At 43.3% G+C, this 18,835-nt stretch overlaps 1 protein-coding gene across 1 annotated transcript in view; it reads right to left on the reverse strand.

Annotated features, from left to right (window-relative positions):
* The window catches only part of LOC144686879 (villin-1-like), a 47,486-nt gene that overhangs the window by 12,653 nt on the left and 15,998 nt on the right, over window positions 1-18,835 (reverse strand). Inside the window, exons 8-17 of the mRNA XM_078552689.1 lie at window positions 17,777-17,855; window positions 14,517-14,615; window positions 13,110-13,263; window positions 12,438-12,538; window positions 10,112-10,249; window positions 8,581-8,739; window positions 3,453-3,629; window positions 2,405-2,550; window positions 1,144-1,288; window positions 33-221 (exon numbers count right to left, since the gene is read on the reverse strand). Of these exons, the coding sequence (XP_078408815.1) occupies window positions 33-221; window positions 1,144-1,288; window positions 2,405-2,550; window positions 3,453-3,629; window positions 8,581-8,739; window positions 10,112-10,249; window positions 12,438-12,538; window positions 13,110-13,263; window positions 14,517-14,615; window positions 17,777-17,855 (1,387 nt within the window). The remainder of the gene's footprint in view (window positions 1-32; window positions 222-1,143; window positions 1,289-2,404; window positions 2,551-3,452; window positions 3,630-8,580; window positions 8,740-10,111; window positions 10,250-12,437; window positions 12,539-13,109; window positions 13,264-14,516; window positions 14,616-17,776; window positions 17,856-18,835) is intronic.

The following is an 18,835-nucleotide window of genomic DNA, read 5'->3' on the forward strand; positions in this document are numbered from 1 at the left end:
AACATAGATTACAAACGGCACCAACTACTTACATTCCACAGATGTTGGTCCCAGGCCATGAACCAGCCAGTGAAAGTTGGAGGCTCAAAGCCTTGCTTGACAATTAGAATTGGGGTGTCAGGGTCACGATTGCTTGGGTGGGTGTTGAGGTACTCCTGCGCTGTGACAACGGATTCCCCCTTCTCCTTTTGATTGGCTCCTTCACCGATCCACAGGAAAATCTGGCAAATGGAGAAAGCAAACATTCAGCATCATGTTCACTCGAACAGGCTGGGCATTTACTCTGGGCAAAACGACCGGAGGGTGACCCACAACAGTATGAAGGTGGGCGATAGGATAGGCAGAAAGAAGATGTGGTCGGGTGGTTCGAAACTAAAGGGCAATCAGCTAGAAGATAGTCACTAATAAATCCAATAGGGAAATCAGAAGCTGCTTTACCCAGAGAGAATGGCCAGAACGTGGAAGTTGCTACCTCAGGGAGTAAGCGAATAGTTTAGATGCATTTAAGTGGAAGCTGGATAAACACAAGGGAGGAAAGAATAGAAAGTTGTATTGATAGGGAGAGATGAGAAAGATGGTAGGAAGCTTTGTGGAGCACAAACACTGACTTGGACCAAGTTGGGCCAAATGGCCTGTTCCTGGGCTGAGAATTCTATATAATTATACATGTTGATGGGGTGGGAGGAGGAACACATGCAGCATGCATAAGCCAGTTGGACCGAATAGTGCTGTAAAGTTTTACATTTGTACCAGGCAAGGACTAACTATGCATCATATTGAAAGATGCATGTTGCATATGAACATGGGAAGGCCATTCAGTCCTTTGAGCCTGTTCTGTCAATCAATAGGATCATGGCTGATGTGCATCTCAACTCCCTATACCCACTTTTGCATCCCTAATACCCTTACCCAACAAAAATCTATCAATCGGTAACTATTGATAGATACAATGAATAGAACACATGACCATGAAATGCCAGCACGTTACATTTCTACTGTTGCACAACCTTTGGGCCTGCTTCCCAGCTATATCCAGCAAACTCAGAACTGATCCAGGATCATAGATCTATTCTGATTACAGAGATGAGTATGGAAGGGCATAGGAGGGCTTTTATGGATGATAATTTTATTTCTTTCATAAACCTGTTCCCAGATGTCCAAAAGCATGACATCATCATCATCGAGGTCATTCTGGGAGAAGTCCACAATCTCCATGGCAACAAAGCGCCCAGTCTGGTTGGAGCATTCGAACAGGCGCGGAACAACAGGCTCATACTCCTCTTGTAACCTGAAAGGAAGAGAGAGTTTCTTGTAATTACCAGGATAGTAGGTTGAGTGACCTCAATTACAAGAGTACCACCATCTTTACTACCCATTTCTCCCAATTAAAAAGGAACAAGAGGCCATTCAGCCCCTCGGGCATGCTTCACCATTCAGTGGTATGGGAATCATGGCTGATCTGTACCTCGACACCAAACACCAACTTTAGCTTCATATCCCTCAATATCCATACCCAAGAGAAAAAAAAAGCTCCATTGACCACCCCCCCCACCACCCGAGTATACAGTCTTTTTTTGGGAGGGGGATGGGGGTTGGCGACAGGAAGGGGGGGAAAAAAAAAGAGGATTCCAAATTTCCATAATCCCTTTATGCCAAAAATTTCCTTCTCAATTTTATTCCTAAATGGCTCATGTGCAGCCTCGTTCTGGACTGTAGGAAATAGTTACTCTGTATCCACCCTATCAAATCCTTTAAAACACCTCAAATCAGATTCACCTCCCAAAACTTTTAAGCATAAATAAATACAAATCTGGTTCAAATAACTGGTCCTCTAAGCTCAGGTATTCATTCTGGTCAACTCAAATGGCCAATGTCAGCAGGAAAGAGGAATGTTCCACCTCATGTTTTTTTATGACTTGCATCAAGTTATTCCTGATCTATGGTTCAAAAGGTCAGTTTGACACAAACAAAAAAACTTGTATTTCCACATCTCGTGCTTTTCGAGGCTTTTAAAGACATCTCAAAGCACTTCACGTCAACAAGGGATTTTTGAAGCGTGACCATTGTTGTAATGTAGGAAATGCAGCAGCCTATTTGTGCACAGCAAGCTCCCACAAACAGCAATGTGCTTTTTTTAAAAAAAAAACAAAGTGATGTTGGATGATTGGCCCCAGACACCTGGAAAAACTCCTCTTTTCTTCAAAAGAATGGGATCTTTCATGTTCACCGGAAAAGAGCAAACAGAACCTCAGTTTTAATGCTTCTCCAGAAAGACAGCAGCTCCGACAATGCATCTCTTCCTCAGTACTGCAGAGCCATTACGAATGGACAAGCATGATTCCTGCAGGACATACTTGCTCAATGTTATAAGAGTGACCTTTTCTGCAGCAGGTAAGGGATGTACCTTTTACTGTTGGCGTATGGTGCTTTCCCTCCGAGACACACCCAGAAATCAGCAGGTTCCTGGCCCTCATACACATTTTGCTTGTCCCTCCTGGAGATTGTGTCAGCCACACGCTTTGCGACTTCTCTCTCGTCACCGCTGCATCCCTACAACACAACAGTGTTTACAGGAACCATGAAGAGATACACAACTTGACCCTTCCTTCTCCCTCATTTTATTACTAATGTTCTTTCCTTCCACACAAGGAAAGCATCAAATCTTCCCTTAGGCCATGAGGTCCCCATTCTAAAAGGGGGCGAGGCGGGTGCAGTGGAAAAGTTATACTGCTCGCGAACCCCAAAGCAGATGCGGCACCATCTGGTTTCTGGGACGAAGCCCCAGATGAGAGACTTACTTCCATAAATTTCATCCCACTCCCATCGGAATCCAACCAGATCCACTTGGCCAGTGAGGCAGGAAGAGGGAGTGGAAATTTGGGTGACAGGTGGTCAGTGCCAGTCATTGGGGTGAGTGAGGGTGGGGAGGAGAAGGGCCCAGGGCATGTGCAAGTCACCTAGGCTTCCCAGTGGTGCCTGGAGAGGAATGAAAAGATTCTACCCGTTGCAAGATCCAAACATTGGCTTTACAGAAAAGAGTGAGGGAGAAAATAGACAGCCTTTTCTTGTTCACAATCAACTACGTTGGTCTTTATTCCTACGGGAAGCCAAGAAAAGGAGGTTCGTGGATCGCCATTTTTGAATCCACAAGATTAGTTCATCCAGTATTCCTTCCCCCACCAATCGCCCTCCTCCCATCCCATGTATAGGCCAGTGTGCTATGATGTAAACTCACTTCCACTCATGACTGTGGTTACAGCTCGTTTGCAGGGACCAAACTAAGGGAAACAAATCTGAAGGGTCACGTGGACTCAAAAGGTTAACTCTGTTTCTCTCCGCAGATGCTGTCAGACCTGCTGAGTTTTTCCAGGGTTTCCTGTTTTTATATAGTGGAAACATTAGAATGGCTATTGGATCCCATTGGTGCTGCCCAGAGTTTGAAGTATTCTCACCTTCCCATACCATAGGAAGCAACGGTCACTTGTATTCAGCACAAAGACATCATTGGAGTTGAGGGAAGAGGAGCGTCCTGGGACTTCAAAGGCCTTGGTGTTGTACTCATCCTTACCACGAATCTGGAAGAGACGCAACGGGGGCTCTGGTTCCTCATCCGCGTTGGTGGTACCCCCCTGAAAAATACCAGAAGAATTGTCAACCCTACCAAAACAAAAAGTACCACCAGTCAGCCCAGCATTCCAAATGGGTAGAATTTGCTTGGGCACATCAACTGCAGCATCAGAACTTAAGAGTAAACTGGAGACAACCAGATTTCAAATCTAGTCTCAAGTCATATTGGCAAACAAGTTGGACATGGGTGGGAATCCAGGTGATTAATGTTCACTTGTTGCTTGAGCTGGAGAGGACAGAAGGCAGTTGCAGACAGATATAGATAGGTTGAGTGAATGGGTAAAAGTCTGGCAGATGGAGAATAATGTGGGAAAACGTGAAGTTGTTTACTTTGGCAGGAAGAATAAAAAAAAGCAGAGTATTACTCAAATGGAGAATGGCTGCAGAGTTCCGAGCTGTAGAGGGATTTAGGTGTTCTATTGCACAAGTCACAAAATGTTAGTATGCAGTTACAGAAGAAATTAAGAAGGCTAATGGAATGCTATCCTTTATTACAAGAGGGATTGAACATAAAAGTAAGGATGTTTTGCTTCAGTTTTATAGAGCATTGGTGAGACCGCACCAGAAATACTCTGTATAGTTTTGGTCTCCTTATTTAAGGAAGGAAGTAAATGTATTGGAGGTGGTTCAGAAGAGGTTTACTAGATTGATGCCTGGAATGAGCAGGTTGTCTTATGAGGATAGGTTGGATAGACTGGGTTCATTTTCACTGGAGTTTAGAAGAGTGATGGGTGACTTGATTGAAGTATATAAGATCCTGAATGATCTTGACAATTTGGATGTAGAAAGGATGTTTCCTCTTTTGGGCGAATCCAGAACTAGGGGTCACTGTTTTAAAATTAGGGGTTGCCACGTTAGCACAGATGAGGAGAAATTTTCTGAAGGTTGTGCGACTTTGGAACTCTCTGCCTCAGAAGACAATGGAGGCGGGGTCATTGAATATTCTTAAGACAGAGGTAGATAGATCCTCGTGGGAATCTAAGGTTATTGGGGGGTAGATGGGAATGTGGAATTCGAAACAGATCGGCCATGATTGTAACGAATGGCAGAGAAGGCTCGCTGGGCCGAATGGCCTACATCTGCTCCTATTTCATATGTAGACCTGCAAGGACAAGGGTGGGGTGCGTGTGATGGTCGAACATGGCAAGATACAGGCAGGAGAGTTTGCAATATGCTGAGGTTTAAAAAGAGAATGGGAGGCTGTCCACGTGAATATGGAGGTGGTAAAACACACGAGCAAGGGTTACAATGGCAGATGAGCTAAGGGAGCAGTGAAAATAGGTCGTGACGGAGAGGATGTGGGATCTAAAGGTCAGCTGGGCAGGTGGGGGTGGGGAAGGAGAAGGTTCCAAAAAAAAAAGAAAGAGACTGTGGATGTTCAATACCTGCTGTGTCTCTGGAATGTCACTAACATATGAACTAGAAGCAAGAGTTGGCCACTTGGCCCTTCATGCCTGCTCCGCCATTTAACAAGGTCATGGCTGATCGGACTGTAATCTCAACCCCACATTACTGCCTACCCACGATAAACTTTCTATGTAGCTCTACCTTAAAAATATTCAAAGAACCTGCTTCCACTACCTTTTGAGGATGAGTTCCAAAGACACTCAGCCTTGAGAAAAAATTTCTCTTCATCTGTCTTTAAAGAACGATACCTTATTTTTAAACAGTGACCTCCTAGTTCTAGATTCTCCCACAAGAGAAAACATCCTCTCCACATCCACCCTGTCAAGACCCCTCAGGATCTTGTGTTTCAATCAAGTCGCCTCTTACTCAACTCCGGTGGATATAAGCCTAGCCTGTCCAACCTTTCCTCATAAGACAACCCGCCCATTCCTAGTATTAGTCTATTAAACCTTCTCCAAACTGCTTCTAATGCATTTACATCTTTCCTTAAATAGAGACACCCCCGTACTGTACACAATATTCCAGATGTGGTCTCACCAGTGCCCCTTACAACTGAAGCATAACCTCTCTACTTTTGTAATCAATTCCCTCTCAAAAAATAACATTCCATTAGCTTTCCTAATTACTTGCTGTACCTGCATACTGGCCTTTTGTGATTCATGCACTAAGACACCCAGGTCCCTCTGCATCCCAGAGCTCTGCAATCTCTCACCATTTAGAAAATAAGTTTTTTCTTTATTCTTCCTGCCAAAACGAACAATTTCATATTTGCCCACATTATACTCCATTTGCCAGATCTTTGCCCACTCACTTATGTCATTTTGTGGCCTCCTTATGTCTTCTTCACAATTTACTTTCCTACCTATCTTTGTCGTCAGCAAACTTAACAACCATTCCTTCGGCCCCTTTGTCCAACCATTTATACAAATTGTAAAAAAGTTGAGGCCCCAGCACTGATCCCTAGGGCACACCACTTGTCATATCCCAACAACCAGAAAAAGACCCATTTATGCCAACTCTGCTTGCTGTTAGCCAGCCAATCTTCTATCCACGCCAATATGTTACCCCCTACACCATGAGCTTTTATTTTCTGCAATAACCTTTGATGTGGCACTTTATCAAATGCCTTCTGGAAATCCAAGTACAATACATCCACTGGTTCCCTTTATCCACAGCAGCACATGTGACTCCTTCAAAGAACTTAATAAATTGGGTAAACAGGATTTCCCCGTCATAAAATCATGTTGACTCTGCCTGATTGCCCTGCTATAACATCTTTAATAACAGCCTCTAACATTTTCCCTATGACAGATGTTAAGCTAACTGGCCTGTAGTTTCCTGCTTTCTGTCTCCCTTTTTGAAAATAAAGGAGTTACATTTGCTATTTTCTAATGGAACCTCCCCCAAATCGAGGGAATTTTGGAAAATTAAAACCAGTGCATCAACTATCTCACTAGCCACTTCTTTTAAAGATCTTAGGGTGAAGTCCATCCAGACCTGGAGATTTGTCAGCCCGCAGCCCCAACAATTTGCTCAATGCCACTTCCCTGGTGATTGTAATTTTCCCGAGTTCCTCCCTCCCATTTCCTGATTTACAGCTATTTCTGGGATGTTACTCGTGTCCTCTATAGTGAGAGCCCAACCTGTTTAATTCGTCTGCCATCTCCCTACTTTCCATTATCAATTCTCCAAATGCACTCTATAGGACCAACGCTCACTTTGTTAACTCTATTCTTATTTAAATAAATATAGAAACTCAGTATCAGTCTTTATATTACAAACTAGTTTCCTCTTGTATTCTAATTTTTCCCTCCTTGTTAATCTTTCAGTCATTCTTTGCTGCTCATATTCTTCCCAATCTTGACCTGCCACCCATCTTTGCATAATTATGTGCGTTTTAAGTTTGATACTGTCTCTAACTTGGTGGGCCCTCCCCTTGGAATTTTCTCTCCCATTGGAATGTATATATAGTGTATTCTGTATTCTGAAGTGTCCCTTAAATGTCTGCCACTGAACCTTTATTGACCCATCCCTTCCCTTAACCTAATTTGTCGGTTCACTTTAGCTAGTTCTGCTTTCAGGCCCTCATAATTGTCCTTATTTAAGTTTAAAATGCCCTTGATGCACTCATTTCTCCTCAAAATGAAAGTAAAATTCAATCATATTATGATCACTGCTGCCCAGGGGTGCCTTCACTAGGAGGTTATCAATTAATCCTATCTAATTGCTCAATACCAGGTCTATTATAGATCTCTCTCTGGTTGGCTCCAGAATGTGCTGTTCTAAGAAACTAATCTCGAAACCATTCTATTTACTCTTCATCTATGCTATCTTTGCCTATCTGATTTCTCCAGTCTATATGTAGATTAAAATCCCCATGATTATTGCTGCACCTTTCTGACAAGCTCCCATTATCTGTTCTTTTATACTCTGTCCTACAATGTAGTTACAATTAGGGGGCCTGTACACCACTCCCAACAAGTGATTTCTTGCCTTTATCTTTCCTCACCTCAACACAAACCGCTTCTACTTCGTGGATTCCTGAACTTGTGTCATCCCTATCTAATGTGCTAATGCCATCATTTATTAACAGAGCCATCCCTCCACCTATTCCTAACTTCCTGTTCTACATAAATATCACATACCCTTCAATACACAGGTCCCAATCTGTCACCTCGTAGCATGTCTCCAACTGCCATCAAACTGTACTTACTTCTATCCATTTGCTCTATCAGTTCATCTGTTTTGTTTTGAATGCTGCGTGTTAGATATAGAGCCTTAAAGTTTTGTCCTTTTATTATTCTAGCCTTACCTGCTGAATTACTCTAAACTGAATTACTCTGCAATAATCTTTGGTGTGGCACCTTACCGAATGCTTTCAGGAATTCCACTGGTACAGTCCACTGGTTCCTGTTTATCTACAGCACGTGACTCAAAGAATTCCAATAATTTGGTTAAACACTATTTCCCTTTCACAAAACCATGTTGACTCTGCCTGATTACCTTGAACTTTTCTAAGTGCCTTGTCATAACTTCTTTAATAATAGCTTTTAACATTTTCTCTATGACAGATGTTAAGCTAACTGGCCTGTAGTTTCCTGCTTTCTGTCTCCCTCCCTTTATGAATAAAGAAGTTACATTTGCTATTTTCTAATCTAATGGAACTTTTCCCAAATCTAGGGAATTTTGGAAAATTAAAACCAATGCATCAACTATCTCACTAGTTGCTTCCTTCAAGACCTTAGTGTGAAGTCCATCCAGACCTGGGGATTTGTCAGCCCCGCAGCCCCAACAATTTGCTCGATACCACTTCCCTGGTGATTGTAATTTTCCCAACTTCCTCCCTCTCTCCCATTTCCTGGTTTACAGCTATTTCTGGGATGTTACTCATATCGATTATATCGAAAAACCGATGCAAAATACCAGTTCTATTCATCTGCCATCTCCTTATTTTCCATTTTTAATTCCCCAGACTCACTTTCTATAGAAAGACCACACACACAAAACCTAAACTTCTTGCCCTTTTCCCCATTATATCCAAGTTACCTCAAAAACTACAAGTTTGCCTTTGAAAATGGCCATCAGGTGTTTTGGTTCCTTCCCCATGGTGACTCGGACTTGTACAGGCTCTCCATTGTACTTCTGGTCTATGTTAACCGCCTGGTAGGCAGAGGCAGTGATGTCGCTCTGACTAGCGGATTTACCCTGAAAGGAAACAAAAAAAAAGGAAAAACAGATCAAAATGGCCTTCTAGCTTTTCAATGAGGCATAAATCACCTCACACACACCCTCTATATTAAAGAATGAATAAGAACATTAGAAATAGGAGCAGGAGTGGACCATATGGCTCCTTAAGCCTGCTCTGCCATTCTGAGAGATCAGGGCTGGTCTTCAATATCCAATTTCCAAATTACAAGGAGTGTCCATGCATGCTAGGATCCCTCAGCATTTAGAGCATTAATGGGGTCAATTGACTGAAGTTTCGAGATATTAAGAGGAAGTGATAGAATAGATTGGAAGAAACTATTTCTGCCAGTCAGGAATCTAGGACTAGGGGGCAGAGCCTAAAAGTTAAAACCAGACCTTTCAGGAGTGAAATTAGGAAACACTTTTACAAGCAAAGATCTGGTAGGTTTGGAACTCTCTTCTGCAATCAATTGATGCCTGATCCAATTGTTGGAATTAAAACTGGAGACTGGATAACAAAAATCTATCAAAGATATTAAGGGATATGGGACAAGGACAGGTATGTGGAGTTAGGTCAAGGGGCAGCCACGATCTCATTGAATGGCAGAACAGGCTTGAAGGGCTGAATAGCCTCCTTCTGTTCCCATGTCCTCCATAAGAATAATTTCATCCCCAGTTCTACCAATGTTTCCCTTCTTCAGAGTCTTGTTCCATAGACACCGTGCCCAGGTGGCCAATATTCATATCAGCTCAAATAGTGCGTGTTGGCTGTGTCCTCAACCATAAAGTCTTCACCGTTAAGTCCCAATGCACACACTATTCTGGAGTTGACAGCCCTGGTTGGACCTATTCCTGGAGGTTTCGCCACAACCAATCCAGTCATCATTTTTTTCAGCATCTGCATTTTTAAAAAAAATCATATTCAAAGAAAACTAAAAAACCCACAATTCTTCTTACTCACTGATTTTCCTCATGGATTTTGCTCACTGCAGCATCCACAAAGTTCATCCCAATTCCCTGGGGTCTCCAGGACAGACCTGGAGGGTTGGCAACCGTAACCCTAACCCTGCCTTCATCACCCAGAGCCATCTGCTCATATTGTTGGGACCATCCAACGAAACAGAAGTCGCATGCTCCCGGTGTCTACGGCTCAAAGTGGTGTCTGAGCTATCGTGGTGGGAGCTCAATTCTTTTTTGGAGAGGTTGGAGGGAAGGCTAGTCAGACAAGTGGATCCCAGAAGAGACAGGCCTTTTACGTGCATTTCCCTCTTCCTAAAATTTCTCATTCTTGGTCAATGAAACTCTCCGAACACCTTTATAAGGTTCCAACCTGTAACTCACTCCCAGGCTAAATCTGAATGATAAGAAGAGATTGTAGAGTCGCACAGACCTGCCAGATGTAGAGGATGTAGTGAAGTTTGTTACTGACAGTGTAGCTGTACAGGATCAGGTAGCATTTTCCACTGTAGAAATGTCCATGCCATCTCTTCTCCACAGGGTCCAACTCCAGGTCCCTAATCACCCACTCCTAGGAACAAATCAGATTGGTCATACTGAAGAGAAAGGATGTCACAGATTGCAGATTTCATTTCTATTACCTAAGTGAGCAAAGCCAAAACTGCATTAGGTTCCATTGCCATCCTGGCTTACAGGCTGCAGTGATAGTGGGACTACAATCTCAGTGCCTCACTGGTGAAGGAGAGAATTTTCATGCTATCCAGTGATCTCTGTTGGAAGAGCCAGCATGTGATGTTGGGTGAGCACAACACCGAGCTCAGTTGTTGGCAGGCTGTGACCAACTAAGGACTACCCACAAATGAGTATTTGGACGAGTTGCTAGAGGACTGCTGCTTTTGTTTGTATCGCAGAGTCCACAGCTTCTGGGGAAGGCAGAAGAAACTAGGAGAGAGAAAAATGATTCAACATTCTCTCGCCATCAGACTAGTCTAAAGCTGCAGCTTGAACATTGGACAAAGATCAATGCCAACTCAACTACTCAAAGCCACAGGCTCATCGTAAAAACACATTCAACTGTCCTCTTGCCTTGCAAGGAATTTGATTTCTTCCCAATGTTCTCAGGTCTGTTCCTCACTAGACCAGCAAACAGCCCTAAGCGCCAGGTCTGAACTGCAGCACGGTCAGGTGCTGATCTCGCTGGGTGGTGTGGCAGACACAGACAATATTCAGTCTTAAATCATAGACTGGGGGAGGGTCTCTGGGGAAGAGGAGAAAAAAAGGAGGCAAAAATAAAAGTGAAAATCTAAAACGTTTGCATACGATTCCTGAAAACTGACCATTGATTGGAGATGTCTTGTTTCTTTTTTTAATGGTGCACAGAGGCCGTCGACATTGTAGCTGAGTTAACTTTATTAATCACACATTTTCCTAACGTGAACCTATCTGCAGTGTCTGAACTCTATCAAGATAGGCTCCAACATGTACTGACCTTCAAACCCCAGGTCAGGTGACCCCGTATATAGTACCGTATAGTATCTAATACTGGAGACTACGTCCATAATCAGCTATTATGACAAGAGAGAGAAGGAAGCCTCTAGTCTCTCATCCCTCCCAGTACTCCAAGCATCATGACATATCTAAAACTGACCAATTGACTGTTTAATAGTTATGCAAAACCCACAGTTGAATACACAGCGCCTGCTTGGAATGCTGGACCAAAGAGCAGATGAATGAGCTCAAAAGCGCTGAAACTAGCACTGAATCTGATCCATACCAAAGCTACTCTGATACAAGAACTACTGAATGTGTTCCCTAGCTGAAAGGCAGAGGCAGCTCTGTCTGGGCTCCACTGGAAAACTCTTGAATCCCACCTCCCATTGCTACTACTCCTTGCCACAACCACACAGTAAATGTGCGATGGAATTGAGAAAAGACACCATTCTACAAGATATAGAATGAAAAAAAACTACACAACAGTCCAAATCTCCTACTTTATAAATCTCAAATGGTCTGTAAATGATTGAGAATTTAATTAATTCAACCTGAACCTCTGATTGATGGACTTTCATACAAAACGCAGAGTGCAGGAGACCTTTCATTTCTGTTATGTAAATTAAGGAGACCTGCAATTTGCAACACATTGTAATTATTTGTATGTTGAAGTCATAATTGGGAATACTCTATTTTTATTTTAATAATTGTCTATTACATAATTACTTGTTTTATTTGCATTGTCATCACAATTCAGCACCTGGCCACCACGATGATCTTTCAATAAACCAATGATCAAAGTGCCCTTGTCTCAGAACCGCCAACTAAATAGTTCTACACGTCAGTGTTGAGGCCTGTAGCCTCGATAACTTGCATTTAGACAGTGCCTTTAACATGGTAAAGCATCCCAAAAGAGAGAGAGACAGGGATGCTAATCAAACAACATTTGACAATGAGCCACATAGGGAGACATTAGGATTGGAAACCAAAAGCTTGGTCAAAGTAGTTGATTTGGAGGAGTGTTGGCGGAGGGGCAGAATTTCAGAGCTTAAAGCCCAGACAGCTGGTGCCATGACAGGAGAGAAGTGTGTGGAGTTGTAATGGACAAAAAAGACCAGAATTGGAGGAGAGCACAGATTGGAAAAGTTGTTGGGCTGGAGGGGTTTTACAGAGATCGGGAATGGGTGAGGCCAAGGAAAGATTTGGACACAGGAGGAGTGAGAATTTAAAATTCATCGAGTAGATTGTGTGGGAACATGCGACAGTACCTCTACTTCACCGGAACCGTCGTCCACCATCATCTCGCGGGCTGCGACCTCGGGCTTGGCATGCATCTCCATGGCATCAAACTTCACCTGCTCCACTTTGGCTGGAAAAACAAGTGCAGGGGAGAAATATAGACTGGTTACAGCACAGAAAGAGGTCATTCGGTCAATCTTGTTTCATGTGGCTCTCTGCAAGAGCAACTCAGCTATTCCCGCTCCCCTGCCTTTTCCCTCTATTCAGACAATTATCCAATTCCTTTTTGAAAGCCACAATTGAATCTGCCTCCAGCACACTCTCAGGTAGTACATTCCAGATCTTAACCTCCAGCTGTGCAAAAAAAAAAAAAGATTTGCCGCATGTCACCTTTGGTTCTTTGCCAGTTCTCTGAAAACGATGCCCTCTGGTCCTCGACCGCTCTATCAACAGGAACAGTTTCTCACCATCTACTCTGTCCAGACCCCTCGCGATTTTGAACACCTCTATCAAATCTCTCAAAATTCTCTTTTCCAAGGAGGAGAACCCCAGCTTCTCCACTTTCTCCATGGAATGGAAATTCCTCATCCCTTGGATCATGCTCAAAGTCATGTCGCCAGTCAACCCCACCAGCATCCACCCCCCCCCCACCAAAAACGCTGCCAGTCAAGTCTGCCCCACCCTGGTACAGGCTCACATACCGATTTTGCCAACGCTGTGAGTTCTGCCCAAGCCAGTGGTCTGATGCTTCACCGTCCACTTCTGAAAAAGCTGTTTAAATAGAGCCGACTCCGCACCATCATTTTCCAACTCGATGTTCACAGAGTCAGAATAACCTTTAGCTTTAATGAAGCCCTGAGAACAGAATATTAGAATTATTAAAAAACTGGAGTGGTCAATTCCTAAAGACCTTACTTGCATTTATATAGCACCTTTCAGGACCTCAAGACCTCCCAAAACACTTTACAATGCTGAAGTATTTAATTGGCTGTAATGCAGGAAATGCAGCAGCCAATTTGCATGCAGCAAGCAACAATATAATAATAAGCAGATAATGGTTTTTTTTTTGAGGTTGGTTGAGGGACATATGTTGGCTAGAGTGAACAGGGAGAATTCTCCAGCTCTTCTTCTTAGAGTGCCATGGAGTCTCTGCACATCCACAGCATTAGTTTACCATCTCACCCAAAGATGGCATCGCTAACAATGCTGGACTCCCTCAGTACTGTAGTGGAGTGTCAACCTAGATTTGTGCGCTCAAGCCTTGGAGTGGGATTTGAACCCAGAATCTCGTGACTCAGAGGCAAGAGCCACAGTTGACTTTCACTTGTTCTATTCCAACTTTAATCCATTCCAATCACTTGCTTCTGAAAAGGCTGATGTATTTGTAAGTGTTTCCTTCTGAAGGACTTCCCAAATAATCAAAGCTCCCTGAAGAATATTCACCAGTATGCACTTGAATGTCTTTATAATTAGATATAAAACTGACCATTGCTTTAAGATCCGGTCTTAATTTACCAGTTCGGTGATCATTATATCTAGATGGGTTTTGGATGTGGTTGGGAGGGTATACATTGTGATAAACAAAGGGTCAATTGTGTGGGACAGGCTTGATGGACCAGAGGGTCTTTTCCTGACTACCATTGTTTGTATTTTTATTCCCTTAACAGGGTCAAGAGCTAAAGGCTACTATTACTAAACATGAAGGGGAAAAAAAACTTCAAGACGACCATCACCAGAGGGACTGCAGCGATTCGAGGCAGTGGCTCACCACCTCCCCAAGGAAAACGAGGAATGGCCGATAAATCCCAGCCTTGCCAGCAGCCCCCTGAAAACAGATCCTTTTTAAATCCTAATCCTGACTTAACCCATTGGTCAAAAAGCCATTCATGTCAATGTAAAGAAGTTTCCTCATTTAAACAATTCCAGGCAATGAACACATTTTATTGCTCATCTCTCCCAGGATTCCGATCAATCTTTTACATTGACTGTCGTTACCTCAAGCTTAGTCCGGGCTAAAAATGAGAAGTTGGAGGAGAATCTGAAGCCAGAATTCTTAAAGTGGCAAGTGCCTCACATTGGCGAGGAGGTGCGAGATGTGATGTACTCACCATCGCTCTGGTTAGAGACGACTGACGCTCTTGTCGGGAAGCCTTCTTGCCCTTCCACACAAAGATTTTAATTCCACTTTGGTCTATAATGTAACAATCCTAAAAAAAAAAAATAATTAAACAGGCTTAAAATTTAATATTGCTTTGAATTTTCAAAAAGGAAAGCGCGTTTTCTGTAGCTCAGACCCTCCAGCAGTGTTTTATAGTCAACAAATTTTTTGTCAGTGTTGTAACCTAGAAAATGCAGCAGCCTATTGGAGCACATGCAGCAAGCACCCACAAACAGCAACGTTCACTAAAATGCATCATGTGATGTTCGACGAGGGATAAATATCGGCCAAGATACTGGGTAGAATTCCCCTGCTTTTCTGCAAAATAGAAAGTGTAGGAACTTCTTTGTCCACCCAAAACATAGTGGACAGGGCTTCCATTTAATGCTTGTCTGGGAGACACCTTCTCCACCCCATACTGCACTGAGTTTATCAGCCTGGACTATGGGCTGGAGTGGGACTTGAACCCATGATCCTTTGACTCTGTGGCAAGAGTGCTACCCACTGAGCCACAGCTAGGTGGAATTTCTAGCCTAGAATGTCCCTTTGCCAGTCTTGTCTCAATTATAGTGGGGCAGGCAGGGGTGGGGGTGAGGGGGTGAGGGGGGTGTGGGGAAGGCGGGTGGATGCGGAGAGACCCAAAATGTTGCCATAACATAAGATTAAATAGTAACTTTCAAAAGGGAGTTGGTTAAACACTTGGAGGGACAGTTACAGGTTTAAGGGAAAGAGCAGGAAAATGGGATTAACTGGATTGCTCTTTGAAAGAGCTGACCAAGACTCAATGGGCTGAATGGCCTCCTCCTGTGCTGTATATTTCTACAACTCAAGGCAAGAGCAGAATCCCCAACACAAACCCAGGAATTTGTATTGGAAGAGCAAATAGTGATATAGGTGATTCAACAGTTAGGGAGAGAAAGACAGGCATCTCTGCAGCTGCAGATGTGAATCCATGATGGTGTGTTGCCCCCCACCCACCCCCCAACCCCAGCGCCAGGGTCAAGGGTGTCTTGGAGCAGCTGCAGAGGACCCTGGGATGGGGAGTGTGTGAACAGCCACAATCTGCACTTATTGATGCAAGAAGCATGTAATGAAGGATTACCGTTCAACAGTCTGAAATACAACGTCAATGTACAGATCAATTTCTTCAGTCCTGTTTATTGCCATGCTGGCATCTGTCCCAATCCAAGTAAAAGAGAGAGGATATCAAGGCCACACCAAATCAAGATGCGGACGATTTTCGAAAGGAGGTCTGGATCTCTTCACTGGGACAAGAAATTACCTTCCCAATTTTGCTGAAACGTCTTCGTCGCTAAGGGACTTGTTGAGAAAGGACGTGTCTTCCTGTGGCAGGAAGACCACCAATACCTCTCCGAAGCACTGAAACACTCATTATCAGGGAGATAACTACCCTGGAGATAGATGTGCCCCAGAAAAGGTCTGGGAACACACTTACTATAAAAAGGCAAACTAGTTGCATTTGCTTCAAAATCTGTCCATAGTACAACCCAACTACTCCACCATCGAGCAAGAAACATTAACTTTAGTGTTCAGGATCATACGTTTCCAAACCCATCTGCTTGGCAAAGGATTTCTGGTAGAGACCAACCACAAACCACTGGAAATGATTTGGTGAAAACCATTGACCAGTGCACCACCAAGGTTGAATCTTTATCAAGAGACGTTGCAAGGTAACATCTGTTAAATTAAGTATAAACCAAGTAACTTGATGATCACATCAGATACACTTAGCAGATTACCTAACCCAGTGAAAACAGAAGATATATCCTTAATTCTACAAGTGGACTTCTGATGTTGAATGTGAAGATCTTCTCCAAATTGATTTGGTACATTTTGCAGAACACAAGTGCCAGCAGCTACAAGAAGAAATGGCAAAAGAAATTATGGAAAATCAATGAAGGATGGGCTGATTAATTTTTAAAGGCAGGCCGGTCATCATACCTGGAAATTTGTAACCTGATCAATAACCTTATCACTCGCACAGATTGGATGAGAAGACTTGCAGCAGAGGGCCAATGACATTGAAATAGTCGTCAAGAAGTGCGAGGCATGTCAAGAGTATATTCCAAGTCAGCACAAAGCACCATTGATTCCATATGAAGTTCCTACCCATCCTTGGTCCAAGGTCTCATCCAACCTCATTCATGTCCATGGCATTGACTTCATAGTCAACTAAAATTGCACAATACATCTGAGAGCAACACCTTTAAGTGCAACTGTTCCATCACTGGCAGAGCTCATGTTTGGCAAGCCAGTAAAGACCAATTTACCTACTCTTACCCATTCTACTTTCTCAAACTAGAGAGCTACTGTTAAAACTGCAAGAGAAGTTGACCAATGTGTAAGATAAAAATGTTGGTAAAGAATTGCCAAATTTACAGTTGGGGCAACAAGATCCTATCCAAGATTTCGCAGAAGGTATGCGGCAATTAGCCAAAGTAACAAGTTTTGAACCAAATCCTATGAAGTCATTACACTTAAAAGCACAATGGTGAGGTGTAACTGAGGACAAATCAAATCCATTCCTGCTCTTCAACCACCGTACAGTCCTATTGCATAGAGGACAAGATCCCAAATGCAACCAGGAACAACACCCCAAGAATGACACTCCCACAGGTCACTGTGAGCAATAAAAGAGACCACCAGACAAGGTTATCATTACAAGATCTGGGTGTACCAACAGGTTACCTCTACTTTAGAGACTCATTAATCAGTTCTACACACTTATCTAATGGTAAGTGAACATGAATTATAAATAGTTATACTCTTTTGGAAAGGCAGAAAAGGGGGATGTTGTAATAAGTCTTTAAGGGACATCAGCATGACATCATGAAGTATGTCATGTGATCCAGCCTCAGTTTCACTTTTGCTTTGAGCAGAGCACACTCGGGTATAAAGCTTGAAGGCATCAGAACTATTTATAACTGTTCTCATGTGCCTAGTCTTAATAAAGAAACCCACAATGTTTTTACCCAATCCCTTATGAGCATTTAGTACCCTGTGTCTTGCACAGCAAGTCCAACGGTTATATTATAAGAACACGACACATTCCAGATCACAACTCAAAAAATTCTCATCTCCCCTTTGGTTAGTGTGTGTCTTGGTCACCGACCCTCCTGCCAATGAAAACAGTTTCTCCTTATTTACTCCATCAACATTCCCCTCCTGGGAGGCAATTGTGTCACTTACATCACTGCTCAGCAGTTCCTGGGTCAGGGGTCGAGTAGCCACTTCCTGCATCAACAGGTTTCCCTCAGAATCAGTCACACTGGAGAAGGAAGGAAAGACCTCGAGTGACCACACAGAACTCCAGACTCAACCCCAAGACTGACATGTGTCTCACCCTCTATCAGAATCAGTGAAATTGGGACTGGGAAGGGGTCAGTTAGCATGGAGCCATTCCATCCTAAATGCTCAATAATTCTGTTCCTGCCAATTGGGCTAACTGTTTGAAATCCTGCCGCTCCAAACAGATTTATTCCCACTAGCAAAATTCAGACACTTGGTGTAAAATAATTTATTTGCAATCTAATCTCTTGAGGTTATGAGATGGTGGACATGTCTTCTCTCTTTTTTATTATTTATTCACAGGATATGGGCTTCGCTGGCTAGGAAAGCATTTATTGCCCATCCCTAATTGCCCTTGAGAAGGTGGTGGTGAGCTGCCTTCTTGAACCGCTGCAGTCCATGTGGTGTAGGTACACCCACAGTGCTGTTAGGGAGGGAGTTCCAGGATATTGACCCAGTGACGATGAATGAACAGTGATATATTTCCAAGTCAGGATGGTGAGTGACTTGGAGGAGAACTTGCAGCTGTTGGTGTTCCCATGTGTCTGTTGCCCTTATCCTTCTAGATGTAGAGGTCAAGGGTTTGGAAGATGCTGTCTAAGGAGGCTTGCTGAATTTCTACAGTGCATCTTGTAGATGGTACACACTGCTGCTTCTGCGCATTAGTGGTGGAGGGAGTGAATATGCACGTATGGGGTACCAATCAAGTGGATTATTTTGTCCTATATGGTGTCAAGCTTCTAGAGTGTTGTTGGAGCTGCACTCACCCAGGCAAGTGGTGAGTATTCCATCACACTCTTGACTTGTGTCTTGTAGATGGTGGACAGGCTTTGGGGAGTCAGGTGGTGAGTTACTCACTGCAGGATTCTGAGCCTCTGACCTGCTCTTGTACACTATTTATATGGCTAGTCCAGTTCAGTTTCTGGTCAATGGTAACCTCCAGGATGTTGATAGTGGGGG

Source organism: Cetorhinus maximus, chromosome 11 (assembly GCF_964194155.1).
Source record: "Cetorhinus maximus chromosome 11, sCetMax3.hap1.1, whole genome shotgun sequence".
Classification (NCBI taxonomy): domain Eukaryota; kingdom Metazoa; phylum Chordata; class Chondrichthyes; order Lamniformes; family Cetorhinidae; genus Cetorhinus; species Cetorhinus maximus.